General features: G+C 40.5%; 1 protein-coding gene across 2 annotated transcripts in view; it reads right to left on the reverse strand.

Annotated features, from left to right (window-relative positions):
- Positions 1–1,098: 1,098 nt before the first annotated feature.
- The window catches only part of PAPSS1 (3'-phosphoadenosine 5'-phosphosulfate synthase 1), an 81,313-nt gene continuing 62,600 nt past the window's right edge, over positions 1,099–19,811 (reverse strand). For both annotated transcript variants that reach the window (XM_034771936.1, XM_034771937.1), the window contains exons 11-12: positions 11,141–11,370; positions 1,099–1,790 (exon numbers count right to left, since the gene is read on the reverse strand). In XM_034771936.1, coding sequence (XP_034627827.1) covers positions 1,652–1,790; positions 11,141–11,370 — 369 coding nt within the window. In that variant the 3' untranslated portion in view covers positions 1,099–1,651. The remainder of the gene's footprint in view (positions 1,791–11,140; positions 11,371–19,811) is intronic.

Here is a 19,811-nt window from a genome sequence, read left to right on the forward strand (position 1 = left end):
AACTATCTGTCAAAGTATTGTAATTTTATGACATTATAGCTAATGGAATTAGCAAACGCGACAACTGGAGGCCAAGCTCAAACTTTCATTGTAATCCCCATTTCAGCTGCTGCTAACATTAGCTCACCCAGATGTTACAACTGGAAACTTTGCATGTGCAACTTAAAGAAAGTGCTGAGCTAATTTTGTTCAAACATCTCAAGTGTTGTAGATCTTGCAGAGATCTAAAAAAGAAAGCAAAGTTTTAAGAAAATTTGTACAGCAATGTTAAAGTGATGAGCTTTCACAACTTTCCCCCTCACTCAGACATTGGTTAGAAGCTGTTGATGTGCATAGGTGCAATCAGTGTTCCCTCTTTTCTCTTTGCGATAGCACTGTGCTCTCTGTAAATGGGGATAACTTGATGGAATCCCAATCGCTCAGTTTTATTTTATACTGAAAAAGACTTGAGAGCAAGAAAGTAAGTGTCTGTATTTCACTCTGAGAATTTGCTTTTTGTAATTTTTGCAATAAATATTGTTTTGGATGTTGAATTAAACTAGTTAAAGATTTTTACTGGGCCTTTGAAGTGTGTGTTGGCTTCATCATTTACATAAACAGACGTTCTAGGGGAAAAAAGGCTAGATTTTACTTTGCATCAAGAACTCTTGAAAAGATGGAAATAGGGAGTTCAAATGTTGGGCTAAATTCTCTCATGAGATGTGTTTATATTGCAATAGTAGTTAAGACTGGAATATTTTTTTGGTGAGAATGAACTCTGCCTAGGAACATATGCAGAAATATAAATAACTAGAAAATTGATGCAGGATTTCCCACAATTTTTTTTTAAAGTATTAGGGTCATGAGACAATAATTGGCACCAAATACTGGGAACACTTAAAATCCAACTAGATAAAATATTCACACTAAGTACATATTACACCATTGGCAACAAGCAAATAAAAGAAATCCAACCACCACCCTAAACCTCTGGGATAAGCACTACATATAATTAATAATAAAGCCTATATTTTTCTCTATTCATGAGTTATGCATTTTCTCTCACTTTGCTGCTCCAATGCAGAAAAGAAGTACAAAATAAAATAATAAACTCCGAAATGTAATACAGAAAGCAAAAAAGTTTAATTGAGCTGCATAAAGAAGTTTTCTCTGAGATTACATATAACAAAAGCTTAAAGTTACAATGCTTCTGTGATCACTAGTTGACAGAAAAAGTATTGAGTTCAGTTTTAAAATATTTCATTTACTTCCATAGTTCTAATCATTACATTTATCCTGCAAATCATGAAATCAAAACTACCAAACTGCTTAAATAGTGTATGAAAAAAAATTGCATCAATATAACAGCCACAGAGTTCATAGGACAGAGGCATAAAAATAATATAAAAAAGACAAGAGTTAAAAATCCTACTGCAAGAGTATTGACTGTAATAAAAGAGAAGACATTAAAACCAGCAGTTTGTTAGGTGCCAATACATAATAAAACCCATAAGACAGGCAACGAATGATGCTAAGTTCGGGAGAAAGAGTCTGTTTCCAGGGAAGAACTTCCTGACAGACACCACAACAAAGCAGCATGAACGGTGACTGTGTGGTCCCCTTCTTGGTAATAAATCAAGCGTCAAAGATTGATCTGCAGTTAATAAGAGGCCTAAGCCTTCTCCAAGGATTTGTAGTACTCTGTCAGCACAGTCCAGGCTTTGGGAGCCATGAAACCTTCAGGAGGGTTTTGTCCTTCCCGAGCCAACTTGCGCATGCGGGTTCCTGATATAAACTCAAAGTCTTCATGGCTAAAAATGTAAATAAAAAGAGAATGTAAATTTAAAAGACGGAAGTTATAGCTGAGACTGATCTTACCTCCTCCTTTTTTTGGTAATGACTTTATACTACTTTCATAAAACCCCACCTTGGAGTGTGATATTTGAGAACACAACTGTCGTTTCAGACATGCTGCTAATGAAGAATACCAGAAAATCCTGAAAATACATACACCCTATAGAATATACATATATATTCTTAAGATAAATAAGAGATATGTGTGTATGTCCGCACATGCTCAAGATAGATAATTTCATCCTGGTTCACCGCCTATCTTCCTACAGCTATAATTCCTAAAGATAAAATTCAGCAGGAGAGATGGAAAATTGAGAGCAATCAGGATTATCTATCATCATCTATCTACTCAAGATCAACATCCTACAGCATTTTAAACACCAAAGAAGGCAACAGTAATCCAGTCAGAGTGGGTGACAAGAATGAAAAATCCCAAGAGTTCTAACCAGATAAACTACTTTCTCTTCATCAGAGTTAAACACAGTCAAAAACAAAGACACAATGTCAGAAAATCCACCAAGTGTTCCTAAGCAAAAGTGATTTATTGTTAAATTAAATACAGCAATTTTACTTACTTCATTTGTTCAATTTGCAACATGTATTTGTTACTCATTCTTCCCTGGTCTGTTTGAAATAAAAGCCAAATACTGACCTCACATGCACATGGTTCAGACTGAAACAAATGAGAACCAAGTGTGTGCATCAGAGGGCAGAGTTTAGCTTTAAGTGCTAAACCATGCTTAGTATGAGCTAGAGGTTAGCAAGGTATAGAAAGCATTCCACAGTCCCCTTTCACAATGCATACCATACAAGCTGTTAGCAGCACAACTTTATGATTTGAATTGTAGTCTGGTGCAGAACAGTAAAGCCTAGAATGATCTTCCTGCTCTCAGTAGTGTTGATGCCCAGATTGTGGAAACAAAGGAGAAATATATATATATACATACTTCAACTACACAGAACATGTAACACACATCAGATAAGAAAACTTAACTGAACTATTTTTGTAAAGGGAGGGTACTGGAACGGAGAAAAGCTGTGCTCTGAATTAGACTGAAAAATAGGGAACATTCATCAAGTTTCTTCCCCAGCATAGATAGGACTCTGGTGTCTATCAACCTCTCAATAACTGTTTTGGAAAGAGTTTTGTCCTATCTACACAAGCAGCTGTTTTCTACAATAGTTTGCAGGAGGAGGCACCCAGGTTAATTTCCTAGTGTGAATAAGATAGTACAGAGTTTACAGATTAAGTCAGCTATAGGGGAATGGACTCCCCACATTCTACTCTGTGGGGTGTTAATTCTGAAGCTTGCGCACAATTTATATGTCAAAACTTAGCTGTTTACAGGCAGGGAATGGGGTGGGAATTTGAACAGATGCTCAAGTTCCCAGAAGGGATCAGAAGAGGGTACCAGCCTTTGGACTTAAAGAGACTCACATATGCTATTTAAGTGCCTCTCAATAAATGTATGGTCTATTTGACCTCTTCCTGGTCCTGTTTGAATAACAGCATCCCTAAGAAGAAGCCAAATAGAGCACAGACCTGAAGACTTCAAGCAAGATATGTCAGATGGCTAAGAGCCTCTGATTAGAGAATTATAGGGAATATTATAAAGTCATCTAGGGGTCCATGCTGCATTAAAAAGTTTTAATTTTTTAAGAAACTGGAATAAGTTTTAATATCTAAAAAAGATTTACACAAATCTTCATAAAATTAAAATTTGGTTTGGTCAAGGAGTTATTCCTCCTCTTCCTCACTTTTCTTTTTTACTCCAGCAAACATTTTCTTTTATAATGCACGGCTTTTCTTAAAGCCAGTGGGTCAGTTTCTCAGCAGCCAGCATAAATAAGTTTAGCTAAACTGACAAATGAAACTATTCTGATTTAAACCTGCTAACGATCTCATCCAATAATGTTTGTTTAGTCCTTGCATAGGCTTTGGTTTGAAGTAGTATGTGTTGCTAAAAAGTTTTCCACTTTAAAACTGAAAATACTATAAAAGTAGCTTTAATTGTTCAACCATTCACGATTTGACATAACGATAAAGATCAGATCTTCATTGAGTATTAGCAATGGAGGATGTAACTAGCAAGAAAAGGAAGCCTTGTCCAATACCATTACTGAAACTATGATTCAATAAGACCCAGCATTCTTCTGAAATAACACATATTGGTAAAGGTAATTTGCTTCCAAATGAAAAGGTGCTACTTGAGAAAAACAAATCTCTTAAACAACGCAGATCAAGGAGGAGTGCTAAGGAGGACTCCTGGATGAGTTAGGAATTCATGGGCTCATTACTCTGTAGAATGGGAAATTGGGCAGGAATAAAATGGGGTGAGGAAAGGGAGAGAAAGACACCTTTGCCATAAGAGGACTGTTAATGTTGGGTGGACACTTCAAGGGCACCTAAGTCTGATTTCAAAAAAGACTTAGGGTAGGTCTACACTACCCGGTAGTTCGGCGGCAAGCAAATCGAACTTCTGGGTTCGACTTATCGTGTCTTGTCTGGACGAGATAAGTCGAACCCGGAAATGCTCGCCGTCGACTGCGGTACTCCAGCTCGGCGAGAGGAGTACCGCGAAGTCGACAGGGGAGCCTGCCTGCCGCGTCTGGACCGAGGTAGGTTCGAACTAAGGTACTTCGAACTTCAGCTACGTTATTCACATAGCTGAAGTTGCGTACCTTAGTTCGAATTGGGGGGTTAGTGTAGGCTTGCCCTAAGGCACTTAGAAACTTAAATATCATTTAAATTAAGGGAATTTAGGCTCAGGGCCGGCTCTAGGATTTTTGCCGCCCCAAGCAAAAACAATTTTGGCCGCCCCATTTTTTTCTTACCCCACCCCCGGCCCCACCTCAACTCCGCCCCTTCCCCAAATCCCCAGCCCTGCCTCCTCCCCCCAGGCTCTCAAGCCTAGGAGGGAGGGAGGGAGAGGGAGAAGCAGCGCGTACGCCGTGGCCACTCGTGGTCTCCCCCTCCCTCCCATGCTCCCAAACCTGGGAGGGAGGGGGAGATCCCGAGCGGCCGTGGCACGCGAATCAGCTGTTCCGCGCGCCGCAGCCGCTCGGGGTCTCCCCCTTCCTCCCAGGCTCTCAAACCTGGGAGGGAGGGGGAGATGCCGAGCGGCCACGGCGTGCAAAACAGCTGTTTCGCATGCTGCGGCCGCTCAGGATCTCCCCCTCCCTCCCGGGTTTGAGAGCCTAAAAGGGAGGGCGAGCAGCGGCGCGCGAGTGGCAGCAGCGGAGGTGAGTTAGGGCGGCCGGGGCACCTTTTTAGGGACGCCATGGCCCGCGCCAGAATGCCGCCCCTAAAAATGTGCCGCCCCAAGCACCAGCTTGTTTTGCTGGTGCCTAGAGCCGGCCCTGTTTAAGCTCCTAAGTACTTAAATGAATTTTGAAAATAGGACTTAGGCACGTCTGAAAATTGTATCTATGGGATGGAATTAGCTTTGGCTGAGCCAAGTTGTATTACAATATATGCTTCCACAAGTTATTTAAAATTATTTTCCTGCCAGTTGTGTTTCAGACTGTAGCACTGATGTGATGGAGTACCTTTTATATTTTACAAGAGTAAAGGTTACCCATAGCCTTTTAGAAATGGCCAACAACAACAACAGAAGAGAGAGAGTGTCCTCAGTTTATTTCCTCCTTTGTCTGGTAACATTTAAACTATTTTTGTTTTGGGGAGCAGCTATATGGATTGGTTGGTACAGCAGGGAATTTCATGAAGGATCTGCACAAGGATTAACATCTCCACTTACATTTACAATTTGTGGAGCAACAGCAATTAAACACACATTCCAAAAAGACAAGAATAAATCAGCTATGAAAACTGTCAACATGGCGTGGGAAACAGAAAACTTGATCTTCAAAATATGCACCAGTGAGATGATGAAAGTTTCTCCAAAGCATACTGTACTGGAGCTCTGTTATACTGAAGCTGTAAAATCACTCCATGAGAGTGCTATGAAATATGTTTTGTGAGTGGGCATTGGAGTTTGGGGTATATTGCTCTATTAAACCCATAGCGGGGGTGGGGACGAGGGAGGGAGAAGAAAAAGCTCCATAGTATTCCTCATGCCTCCATTGTAGCTGAAAGGGCATTTGAAGGTCAACAATGCCCCAGATTTATAGCCTGATGTAAGCCTGAGACCCAAAAACAAGTACAGTCTGTTGCAGCTCAGTTCTAAAGAACCAGACAGTTGAATAAGGCGGAAATGGCAATAAGTCAATTAAGAAGACAAGATGGATAGAGAGAGAAAGAGCATTTTACATGTGGAAACCTATATTCTATTAGGATGCAAGCAGAGAACAATGTGGTGCTGTCCACTTGGTCTTCACATTACTCATGTTGATTATCAGTAACACAACAGGAATATACCAATAATCACTATATAAAAATCAAACAAAGTATGTGATAATTGACAAACCAGACAAAACAGATTAACAGTTCATTATTTCTTTTCATTTTTCAAGACCAAAGTTCTTATCACTCCAGTAAAATGGGCTTCTCTCGCTCTTTAAAGATTACACGTTTAACCATTCAAGAATTTTTTGTATTATAGTAGCACCAAGAGGCCCCAGCAGAGATCAGGGTCAATGTCGTGCCCTGCTATTAGCTTTATATACAAAAAATAGGAAGACAGTCACTAACCCAAATAACTTACAGTCCACATAGGCAAGACAAAGAGTAGGAGAAAGGAAATATTACCTCTGTTTTGAGATGGGGAATTGAGGCACAGAAATTAAGGGACTTGGCCAAGGTCACATAGGAAGTCTGTGGCACAGTCAGGAACTGAACCCAACTCTCCAGAGTCTCAGTCTCTGTCTGGTGCCTTAACCTCCAGGAAAGTGTCTGCTCATAGCAGAATGATAGCAGGCTACTGAGAAAAGTGCAATGTTTAGTTTAAACAAACTGAAGTTTTCCCACACACTTTTAAAGTGTTTAACATTTTAAGTTTCCCATTTTACATTGGCAGCACCAAAAACCATTATCAGGGCCAGCAGAGCGGGATAAAGAAGCATCCTAGTTCATCAGCAGACCAGTTGAGAACAAAATAATCCTTGTATATGTAGATGCACTAGCTTCATGCACATTTTAGAGAGAGGACAAACAGCCTGCTCTGGTAGCTGTATTTATGGGCTTCCTATGGCTAAGAGGATCTCACAGAGTTCTCTGTCAAGACAGAATTATTAATTTTGCCAAAGATTGCTGTGGTTTCTTTCGATTGTTAAACAAATTTTCTTTCTTAATAGAGTTTCTTCTCAGCAGCAGTCTGTGGCTGAATTTTACAGAAAAGTCTTCTTGCAAAGACTTGAGAATCTGTCCTCTCCCAAACAATGAGTTATTTAGCTGTCAACTCCAGCCTTGCAAAGTTACACATGACTGAAGTAACTAACTGTGTAACAGCTGCCTTTTCATCGTTATCATCATAGTATATTTTTGGCTAGCAAGCAGATTTTGCACCCACCTAGTGCACGGTTATGATTACAACTCATTTGGAAGGTTTCTCCAAATATCTTGGTTGTATTAATGTTAACTGATTCAGTTATCAATGGGTAAGTTTGATAAAATTTTATGTTAAAGGTTAGGGGGTTAGCACAGGACCATAGTGTTGTACCATCTTGGTTTCTGCATGCAATAGTTCACTGAAGTAGAATGTACTCTTGTGGGGAAATTCTACAAAAGTTCAGCAAAAATGCTCAAGATTTCCTGCAGAAAGGTAGGTAAGATCAGCTATCCAGAAATGCAAAGAAATGGTAACACAGCATGCTAGACAATTCTGCTTTGATCATTTGACAAAAGGAAAAGCACAGAACCCATTTAAGTCTGTTTTCCCTCCACAATGCCAAGCTCTGAGACCCAGGTGGCTGGCTTGCATTCTCTTTGTAAAAGGATTTAAAACTCAGCTTCCTAAGCACCTCTTTTTCTGAGAGTACTTCACCATACAAACATTTCTCCATCAGATGAAATGGGAGTTCTGCTGTCACATTTCAGTTTTGCTGTCTGTTGCTGGTTCCCTTTCACTACAACTAAAGAAAACATTTCTCAGTTGCTTAATTCTCTAGTTCCTAGCCCCACATTTGTAGTTTTTACTCTTTACATTACCCTTTCCATGAACACTTCTCTTGACTTGCCCAATGTTTGGTTGGCTATAGTACTCAATATTAATTGCTACTGTATCTACTGCAAGGACCCTTAAATAGTAGGTTAATCTACTGGCCATGCCTGCATATTTATTCAATGCACTAGCAGTGACAGTACCTTATCAGTATAATATATGGATAGTCTCCCCATGCACTATCCCATGTTACCAGTGGGTAGACTCAATGATTTAACTTTCTTGCCATTGCTAACATTGCTGATTTAGGACCACATATACATGATATCACTATACTCTGACATCTTCAAGTAACAATATATTTACGTCATTAGTTTGACATTACTAATAAACTACAAGCTTTTATTTATACAAATACAGAAACATTTAGGTGCTGTTAGTAACTTTTCAATATTAAGTAGTTCTACTGCTCTCAGTTATTATAAACAGCACCAGTCCAAACTATGTACGTAATCCCTGTCTCTAATCCCATGTTAGCTTTTAAAATTAAGCCTTTTAAAAAAATAAACAGGGGTAAAATTTACAAGAGGGACTAAGTCCCATGTTCAAAAATCACTTAGACACTTAGGGCTTGGCTACACTTGCGAGTTACAGCGCAATAAAGGAGACCCGGGTGCCGTAGCTCACTCCCCGTCCACACTGGCAAGGCACATAGAGCGCTCTGACTCCACGGCTACAAAGCTGGTGGTACTCCACTTCGGCGAGAGGAATAACGTTTGCTGCGCCTTGGCTACAATGCACGGGCATCAGTGTGAACAAGGTGTTGGGTTACTGCACTCTGATCGGCCTCTGGAAACATCCCATAATCCCCTTAAGTCAAGTAGCCACTCTTGTCATTGTTTTGAACTCCTGTAGGAATGCGGAAATGCCCTTTCAAAGCTCTGTTAGTGACAGCCGGCATGCAAGCCATTAGTGAGTGTGTGTGTATGTGTGTGTGTGAGTGTGTGTGAGAGGGGGACGCGGGGGGGAATGGGGGGTCTGCTGCTGTCTGAACTTACAAGACAACATGCTGACATGCTCTCAGCCCCCCAAAACCCCACTCTCTCTCCCCCCACATACACACACACATCACCCCACCCCCATTTGAAAAGCACGTTGCAGTCACTTGCATGCTGGGACAGCTGCCCATAATGCACCGCTCCCAATACTGCTGCAAGTGCCGCAAATGTGGCCACACCAGTGCGCTTGTAGCTGTCAGTGTGGACAGATTGCAGCACTTTCCCTACTGCACTCTCCGAAGGCGGGTTTAGCCCACAGCGCTCTACATCTGCAAGTGTAGCCATGCCCTAAGGCCTCTAAGTATAAACACTTACTACAGCGACCGAAGGGGTTCTTTCATCCACTTCTCTGAGAGCCAGTAGGTAGGTCGATGGAAGCATTCTTCCGTCAACCTAAAGTTGTCTACATTGGGGCTTAAACTGGTTTAATTACATTGCACAGGGCATGACATTTTCCCCAGCACTGAGCGATGTAAATAAGCATGCCTAACTCTGCAGCATAGACCAGCCCTTAGTTTCACTGCAAGTCAATGGGACTTGGGCGCCTTAGCACCAACAGCACTTTTGAAAATTACTCTAGCTCAGTAGACACCCAAAACTACTTAACCATCCCAAATTGTTAGTTAAGCATCATACAGGGCCCAGGTACAACATGGTTATATGGGCTGTCCAAATGCCTGCATAATTTCCCTCTGTAAATTTGCCATATAATCCTGGTCGGCATTGCACAAGTACTCTCCCTGCTGCGAGGCAGAACATAGCAGATCTGTCCACCTTTTCCTCTTCCCCACCCCCAAGTCAGCCAGCTAGCGTGATGGGGATGGGAACGCCTGCTCAGCTCTACAAGCCATGGTCCTATGGAAAGGCCATGGTCCTATGGAGTTATTTAGCTCCAGAAAAAACACAGCTTCAGTCACTTTCAGTCTTGCAGAGTTTAGGAGTTCTTCAGAATATCATCTTAAATCCTCCCTACTTCCATCTGCCCACACTCCTCTAGTAATAAAAAACAAACAAACAAACAAACAAACATTTAACCTCTCTCTTGTCTTAGCAATTGCCTGGGGTTGCAAGCACTAGCCTCAAACAAATGGTAGGAGAAAAAAAAGCACTGGCTCTCTTATGGCCATCTCCTGATGGCCCTCATCACCATGGGATCTGGATGCCTCAAATCACCAATTGATTTTATCTTCACAATATACCCCTGGAAGGTAGGGAAGTATTATTCCAATTTTACAGAAGGGGAGCTGAGGCATGAGGTAGATTGAGTGACTTGCCCAAGGTCACACAGGAAATTCGTGGCTGAGCTGGTAATTGAACTCAGGTTCTTGAGTCCCAGTCTACTGCCCTATTCACTAGACCACCCTTCCTACTCTATAGAAAAATCCTGAGGGAGGGATCCTGCAACTTCAGCAATATGTGCATGGTGGTCATATGTGCAGGTCCTGCAACACAGCCACATTTTTTCTACTCCCTGAACTGGAAGGCAACAAGAATTAGGGGTGTGTGTGTGTGTACACAGAAAAAAAAGTTAGAACCACTCATAGACCAGGTCAGTATCCAGAAGGGACAGGAAGCTCTCACAGAGGCTAACCACTGGGGGGAAAAGAAGCAATGCCACACAACACCCTTCAGCAGGCCACGTGATCAGGGCAAGCAAACTGCCTGTATAATTGAGACCTGATACACCACATAGCAAACAGATGTAGTATAGGGTAGATGTACGCTATAGACATAATGTACCTTATTTATGCTGTCTTTTTAGAAAGACATCTACTCTTACAGCTTGTGGTGATATCAACTATTATCAAATGAAAGCAGCTGTGTTTTAAACTCCTGAAGAAAGTGGGTTGAAATTAAATGGCAAATGATCTCCACCTACAGTGGCACTGCACTGGTAGGCACCACAGTAATATATACAGAAACTGTTTTTGGACACACAGAGTGAAGAACAACCTCAAAAGAGGTAGAGGTTAAAATAATTTCTTCTATACGAAGATTATAAAACAAGTTAAGAACTGTGAACTAAGTGTTCCCAAACCAAGCTGTCTTATCTCTGAGAAGCTTCTGTTTAATCAAAAACTAGGTAATAAATGCTGAAAGACTTAGCAAAAAAAAAAAAAAAAAAAAAAATACAACCCAAACCTCATACATTACTCAGAACGCTTTAGTTTTAAAATTAAAACAACTTACTGTTCAGAGTCATAATAATCCATGCCCTTCTTTTTCTTATTGTAAGCTGCAACTCTGAAGGGTACAATTTCCAATGTTTTGAGGCCTGGTGCCATAGTCAGCACTTTTGCACCATGGGTTGGTTCATAGAGATCTTTCCCAGTCTCAGGATGTGGCATGCCTGCTGGATCCCGTCCCACGATGTAGAAGTTAGCTCCTGCTACCATCCGTGACCTGCAATGCCATTGAACCTGGAACACAATTTGGGAAAAATAAATGAGCAGGAGACAAAGAGCAGCTGTGGGGAGGCAAGGGGGATGATCAACAATGCTATCACTACTGCTAAACTATCACTATTGCCTATGATGTAGAACTATGCTCTGGCGTCTCATGCGTTCCAAGAAAATAAATAAAATGTGTATCACTTCATATATTTTTGTTGTTATTCTATAGTAAAAATATAAAACAAGAGTTCGCATGAAAGCAATATTACATCTCAGTTTGCTAAGCAGTTCTCAAGCCATAAATCAGTGAGGGTTCAACAGAGCACTTGCTATTAGGTTCATGAAGACCTGACTGGTCTCAGTGCAGGTTTTCCATTTCCAGCTGATAAGTTTCATTAAAAGACAGTCAGGCTACAATGAATACTTCCCTCTTACTTTTCCACGTAACCAATTCCTGTAGTTGCCCTAGGGATTTCATGTTAAGAATCAGGGAGAAGCTTCTGTAGGAGATTAATAGGACTACACAGCTTGGAAAGAATATGTTGACATGACAGATGAATGGAATGAATAACGAATTGAATGGTCAGCTGGGACCTCTAAATTTAAAGGAACTAAATTAAAAAAATCTATAAGGGCAAACGCTAAGTAATATAATTAGCCTATGCAACTCCCTTGTGTAGGATAGCGTGGAAGTAAATAGCTCAATCAGATTCAAAACAGATTAGCTATTCACGTGCATAAGAGTATCTGTAGTTGTACTAACAACAATGAATTTAAAGGGTTGTCATGTTTCAGCCTTCTAACATAAGCTTATCAGCTAGGGAAGAAAGTTTCCCCTTGAGGTGAAAAACTGCAGTGTTCATGTAGATATATTTCAGAGATTTTTTTACACCTTCCTCTGAAACATGTGGTATTGCCCACTATAAAAGACAAGAGACTACAACAGAGAGACCTAATGTGTAAATCACTACGTTTTTAATGTTTAACAGCCCTGTCAAAATTAACCTGCCTGTAGAGAGCAACGCAGAAGTGCTGTTCGGATAAGCCTACAAAGATCAAGAAATGTAACTGAACTAACGTGCCATGTCAGAAGAGTGTCTCACACCCTTCAAACAGTGAATGACCATAGGCAGGTAGCCTCGATTGATAATACAGAAATGACTTCCATATCCTAATCTAAACAAACACACAAACACAAGTTTTTCCTCAAATATTTAAACATGTAAATACAAGCCTTCATCTAGACTTAGCCTAAAATTAAATAATTTATCTGCATCATTTTTATATGTATTGCCCATAAGTGGTGCTTCATCTCTAGGCAATCCAAGGACATCTAAGATTGCCTTGAGTCTTTTATACATTTAAAATACAGTAATTTAGCATAGTGTTTGGAACACTGATCTGAGACACAAGGGAGCACACATCCTGGAGTATTCTTGTGGGTAATAAAATACTAAAATAAATTATAGCAATAGTTTAGGCCCAAGCACACACTATTTCCCCATTCCATAGTATTACCATTTCTAGGAGCAATCCTCAATATTCCCCCCCAAAATTTAAAAGTTAATCTGATGGACTAAAATGCACTTCCTTAAAAGATTATGCATTCTCTCACAATGTTGCTTTTCAACAGCAAAATTCGGAAATGCATATTTAAAAGTGCACCAGTGTTCAATTAACTCTGCTTCGTATTTGGAAAAAAAAAAAAAAAAAAAAAAAAAAAAAAAAAAAAAAAAGGTTCATGAGTTGAATATACAGTGTCCCAACAAAATGTTAAAAAGCAGGTAAGGTTGCTCAACTGCATATTTCACCAATACAACAATAAAGAAAAAAAAGGAAATAAAAAGCCACCACAAGAAATCCCTAACACAATGCTCACCCATCCACTACAGTTTTGCCATACGTATATTACCTCACCCAGATACACCCACCATAATAAACGTCTTTCCCCTTCATCTCTGCATAAAATGTGCAACATTTATCTCCAACCATAAATGCCAATTATTGAAAAAACAGTTATGCATAACACACCACATCACTTAACAGAGACAAACAATAATTTCCCATATTAATACACTATAACCTATTGTTACTTAAAAAAACTCCCTTTATTAACTATCACCCAATACAACACAATGAAACAAACCATTAAATAAAATCTACAGGATTCACACATTAACCATCTACTTCAATACATCAATTCAACACTCCAACCAGTAAGAAGGAGGCTATTTCTAACCACACAGTTGGGGTAAACGTTGCACTGTTTTGCATGGAAGTAGGGAACTCGTAGTGCACAGATAGCTCGAGCACTCTGCACCCCAGGCACTCCTGCTTTGTCTCTCAGCGAACCAAGCAAGAGTGGAGGTGGCTAAGAGCTCCTCTGATGAGATTCTGGGCTCCCTGCTCCCAACACCTCTGCATATCACTGCTAAAACCAAAGCTCCCCAAAGCCTCTCTCACTCAGAAATCCCGCTCAGGTGTTTTTGAAAATCCCACTAGGTGCCTATCTGCATCTCTCAGCACCTAAATACCTTTGGAAATTGGGTCCTTAGGCACTTTTGAAAATCCCACCTGCAAATCCTAATAGATTCTATATTAATTTGGGGGGAGGGGAGGGACGGGTTCAGCTGAGGTGGGGAAAAGGGTTGTTCGTTTGTGTTTAACACAGTTGGGAAGAAAAATTAAGCAATCTTTAATTTTTTTGTTATCCTTTTTGGGAACACTTAGTAGTTTCTCTGAACATGCTTTATTTTTGGGTAATTTATTGGCCTATAGCATAATGACAGTTTAATACAAAGGAAGTCTTTCCATCAATGAAATGTGATCTGGCTCCACATTTCCATTTTTAAATGAAATACATTCCTCCTCTAAAAGACATGCAGCCCAGTAATTCGCTGCCAAAAATCCCATCAGAGCAATAAAAAAATTACATATATAAACATTTTAATTGCAAGCATTACTATAAGTTAATCAGTACTATGAAATAAACATTTACCCACTTTCAGCAGTTTTACTTCTGCCAAACTGAAGACAAACTAAAAACAACTCTCCATCTGTGTTTCCCTGGCCTTCCAAACTGCACTGGGTGGCCATAGTAGATCAGGAGGCATCTGGCATCTTGAAGACAGTTTGATCAATTAGCAAGTTCTGCAAGATGGCAAGAGACTAAAGAGACTGCTGGAAGGCAGAGTGCCAAAGGACTGCATATTCCCCACTGTCCTTTTCTTTTATCATAAGGAGTTTTCACAGTAGAATAAGTCAGCAAATGACAAGAATTGAGCAATTAAATAGAAAAATGTTAATTTCTGATGAATTACTTTTAGGTCATAATCAAAGTTACACTGGAATGAGTGATTTCTTACTTGATAATTTTCTGTTAACAGCTTCTCTCCTCATGCATCACTACTGGGTTAATACCATTTACCTAAGAAATTTGGAGGCAATCCAATGTTGCTGTAGGCTCTAGCACTAAGCCCCCACCCTGCAGCTCAGGCCACCAGAAGAGTTCTTCCAAAACTGTAAAAATCCTCCAGCAACGGATTAGCATTAAAATAACAACTTGATTCATATATAATAACCTTAAAGCAATTAAGTGTTCAAGTCTTCTTTAGAGAAAAATTCCAATTTGTTACAAATTTCATTCTAGTCATTTACCAGACCACCAGGGTAGGTTGAATAAGGAGAGAATCTGCTAACAAAGAGAATTACCAGGTCACAAATTTCTCATTCTGTCACACAACTTTTCTCCTCTTTCATTACTAATAGAAAGTAGTGTACCACAGAACCAGGGAGTGAAAAGATAAGCAGAGTTTTAATTACTGTAATAGAATTACAGGCAGAAACAGACATTCCCCCCATATACTGCAAGAAATTTGTAATTTAAAGGAATTATTTGGTAACCAACCCAGCAGTACCTCCTATGAGTAGATACCTCTGCAGAGGAATGGAAACCTACTTTGCAAATCTTCCTCAGATGAGGCTTCCCGCAAGGCCCACTAGGAACACTGTAGAGGGAGCTGTGAATCTTTCTTCATAAATAGTTTTTCGGATGCCTAGCATTCCAACTGGTGCAGGATTTTAACATCTTGCATGCAGCAACCTTGAAGACCCAGGCTGTGCCATTATGGATAGAATGAAATAAAAGTGGTACAACTGGCATGTGTACTTCTTGAGATACATGCATGCTTGAAATAGATCTTTACAGCTCTAGGATGACCAAAGAGGTGCTAAGGATTAGAACAAGATGATGCGAGAATTATTTCCCACTAACTGTGGAAAGAAGAATTCATTTTGGGTCTAAGAGATCCTGGAGCTATAAGAATAATCTTTCCCTCACAACAACAGTGAGATTCTTCTATGGATAAAACAACTAATTTAAACCCTGCCTTTTGGAGGTAATGGCACCTGGAAAGACCAGCCACAGGCTTGTCTAATCTGTCATTCTGATGATACTCAGACTCTCTGATGTCCTTGCATAAAGAATGCCACTAGGGCTGTTACGCACTCAGACTGGATTCCTACAACCAAGCACCATAGCAATTGGCTTGGAGAAACTCTAGTGTAGCCAGGATCCCGCAAACTTTATGATTATTTGTCTCTAGATGCTACAATAATAGAAGGGCCCCACCATGCTGGGCAGTATACAAATAAAGAGACAGTCCCTGTCCCAGATCGCTTTCGGTTTCCTCTCATACCAGAAATGTGATTCCATCCAATCAATAAATAAAATTTCCTTGTTACATTTTGTCTGGATACCCCAAAAATATCGATGAAACTAATGGAGAATCTCTACTGAACTACAATTCTCTTCCCCATGGCCAGGCTGTTAGCTGTAGGTCAACCAGCTTCAAATGAAGGAATTCTCGTTTCAAGAGATCTGGAGTTTTCTAAAAGTGCAATAGAGGTAACTGTCTAACAAGTCTGAAGTACCTTTTGGGCTAGCGGAGGAGGAGAACTTCAGTTTTCCCACTTCCTCTAGTCTGCACCTTTTACGTGAACTATCATGAAAAACAGCAGATTCTTCTCTTTCCAGAACACTCCCTCCATTGCCACAGAGAGGCTTTGACCTCTGGTTACTCCTTGGTTTTGTAAGAGGCAAACACTCATTCTTCAATCATAAGCAAACCAACCTCTAACGAAAAGAGAAAGGAAACTTCCCCTCTGAGCCCCATAACTGCCCACTACACGGTTTCTTGTACACTCCTCTGAAGTAAATGCTACTGGCCACGGTCCCAGATATGACAGTGGACTTGACGGACCACTGTCTGAATCTGTGCGGCCGTGGCTGTATGCTTTTGTTCAGACACACCACTGACACAGCTGTCAATGTGAACTCAAAGGATGTGTACTCTAAGATTCTGGAAGTTTGTTTTTCAAGTATGCCGTTCTGCCTACAAGGCTTGCTTCTGCAATAAGTCTAAAAGAAAAACTGGCCTGCCTCGCAGCATATGGTTTGTATTTACCCTCCCACAAAGGGACATTCAGATGTGATCTGGGAATGACACCTGATTTTCCACTCTATCCAGTGAGTTGTTCCATGTCCTCAGAAAAAATTCCTGGGGATGAAGCTGATACATGGCACCAGCAATCCTAGCTGCTGGAGATAACTGGCTACGAATGGCCACTGCCAGGAAGTGGTTGATAGTATGAAGTTTTGGATCTTTGCACACCTTTACCACAATGGTAAAATTATGTCCATAGCAATGTCCATTTTGACTTCTGGGTGAATAATTCTCTGCATCCGACTTTTAAAAGTCTTGATTTTGAACATCTGATAGGTATGAATCCTTTCCAGCACCGTGAAAGTGTGTCTGGGAGGAAAAAAAGCCCCAGCAAACACATCCCTCAGGATGGGAAGTCAGACAAAGGGTTTAAACCATTAACAGTATGAATTATTGCATTATGAAGGGGGTTTTGCTTTTGCCTTTTTTTGAAAGGCAGTCTCTGGAGTACACAACTTACCCCTCAGCAGGCTGTCCTCAACCCTGCCCACACACCTGTCTGAGTCAAAGCCCCATATCCTGGCAGGGTGAGGGTGGGTGGTTTACAGCTGCTGGGCACAATTTGCCTTCCCAAACCTGTACCCTAGCAAAGTGAGGGTCTATGGTTTATGGTAGCAGGGCAGCTCGCCCCCTGAGGGTCCCGAAAAGCAGCCTACAGCACATCTTGGACTTGGCTCAGTGGTTGCAAGGCTGCTCTGCTGCTGGGGGGCGGGGCAGGGGGAGAGGGAAAGGGGAGGGCGGGTAGGGAGAAGGGAAGGGGGGGGTGAGTAACACAAAAGGTGCTGTACCAGAGAAGCTGAAATAAAGTCACTACTGCACAAAAACAAATACAACTTAAAGTTAAGACAAAACGGTCAGGAGAAACGGAACCACTATTTTGTTACACCACTGGATGCAGAAGATCTGGTGGCCTGAGCTGAAGGGCAAGGCTTAGTCCTGGAGACTCCAGCAGTAATACTGGACCACATCCAATTCCACAGGTAACATTACCCATTAGTGATGAAGAAGGAGAGTAGCTCTGCAGCACAAAGGAGATGAAATCTCAATTTTTCAGGGTTGAAGACAGATTAGCTATTAAGGATTAGGATGAGACTTTCATGGGGCCAGATTACCCTATATCAACCTATCAAGCAGCTGCTTGCAGCTTTCTGGTGCCATCCACTGATGGAGATAGGATACTGAACTAGACAGACGTTGGTCTGATCCCGTACTGCTATTCCTGTGTAAAAGAGCAGTTCTCACCAAGAACTACTTCAAGATATACAGAAGAGCCCAAACTGACAAACACAGGCAAGGAATGAAATTTTTTCCATTTGGCATGCAAGTGGTCTATACTGGAATTGGAAAAGGTTCAGAAAAGGGCAACAAAAATTATTAGGGGGTATTGAACAGCTTCCGTAAGAGGAGAGATTAATAAAACTGGGACTTTTCAGCTTGGAAAAGAGATGACTAAGGTGGAATATGATTGAGGTCTATAAAATCATGACTGGGGTAGAGAAAGTAGATAAGAAAGTGTTGTTTACTACTTCTCATAACACAAAAACTAGAGGTCACCAAACGAAATTAATAGGCAGCAGGTTTAAAACAACAAAAGGAAGTCTTTCTTCACACAACGCACAGTCAACTGGAACTCTTTGCTAGAGGATGTTGTGAAGGCCAAGACTATAAGAGGATTCAAAAAGGAGCTAGATAAATTCATGGAGGACAGGTCCATCAATGGTTATTAGCCACAATAAGTAGGGATGGTGTCCCTAGTCTTGGTTTGCCAGAAGCTGGGAGTGAGCGACAGGGGATGGATCACTTGATGATTACCTGCTCTGTTCATTCCCTCTGGGGCAGCTGGCATTGGCCACTGTCGGAAGACAGGATACTGGACTAGATGGACCATTGGTCTGACCCATTATGGCCATTCTTATAAAGATCCAGAAGATGTAGGGACACCATTTCTGAAGTGTTCAGTCCTCAAAATTGAGGCTATTTGTTCTACGAGCTCAGCACCTATTTAGGTACCTCAATGAAGTAGCAAGATTTTCAAGAGTGTTCAGTACCCAGCAGCTCCCATTAGTCTCAACAAATGCTGAGCACAAATGAAAAATCAGTCCACTTTGTTTAGGTGTTTAAACAGGAGCTATTGCATGCTGAGCTCTTTTGAAAATCTGTCCCTTAGAGTCTTAGAAGATGGGTATTCCCCATGTCATATACACTAGGAATACTGTACCTTTGTCTATTTCCAAAGTCACTGCTATTTCTATTAGCAATATATTCAGGCAGACTAGGTTGTCGAGAGAAAGATTCAGGAACTTAAAAGAATAGAACTTTACTACAATTACTTCACCTACATCAAGAGAAATAGTTTTAAAACTGCAAATCTTAACAGCTAGAAAATGTGAAAGTTACAGTTCCCACAGCAATTTTAAACACAGCCATATTGCATCTGTGCACTATTTCTGATTACTTGTTAGACTGAAATATATCCAGAATGAAAAAGGGAGGAAACAACACTTATTAGAAACATTACCATTGCATTTCCTTGAGTTTTTGTTAAAATTTCAATCTTAAAGCAGCATTGACATATTAAAACATATTTCGGGGTTTGTTTGTTTTTAATATGCACTTATATACACTCACACATATTAAAAACTGAGACATATCAACTTTTTTTCCCTACATTACTTTTTGTAAAGTTCATAGTTATAAGTGCTTCACTCATTCCACCAGCTCAACTTTGCCACATTTTTTCCCCTATAACTAAGCTATTTATTGAAGGCAGAAATTTTTTTCTTTAAAAAGCAAATTCTGTGTATAGACTATGCCACATTAAACAGAACTGACATTCCTCTACAGCCATACACAGAACTGTTTTCAGAGAACTGAGGAACTCATTTAACTTTTGTCTGTAGATAATCCTCATTAACATAATTGGTGGATAGCAGATTGCAAGTAATACTTACCAGATTCCAAAGT

This window comes from Trachemys scripta, chromosome 5 (genome assembly GCF_013100865.1).
Source record: "Trachemys scripta elegans isolate TJP31775 chromosome 5, CAS_Tse_1.0, whole genome shotgun sequence".
Taxonomy (NCBI): Eukaryota; Metazoa; Chordata; order Testudines; family Emydidae; genus Trachemys; species Trachemys scripta.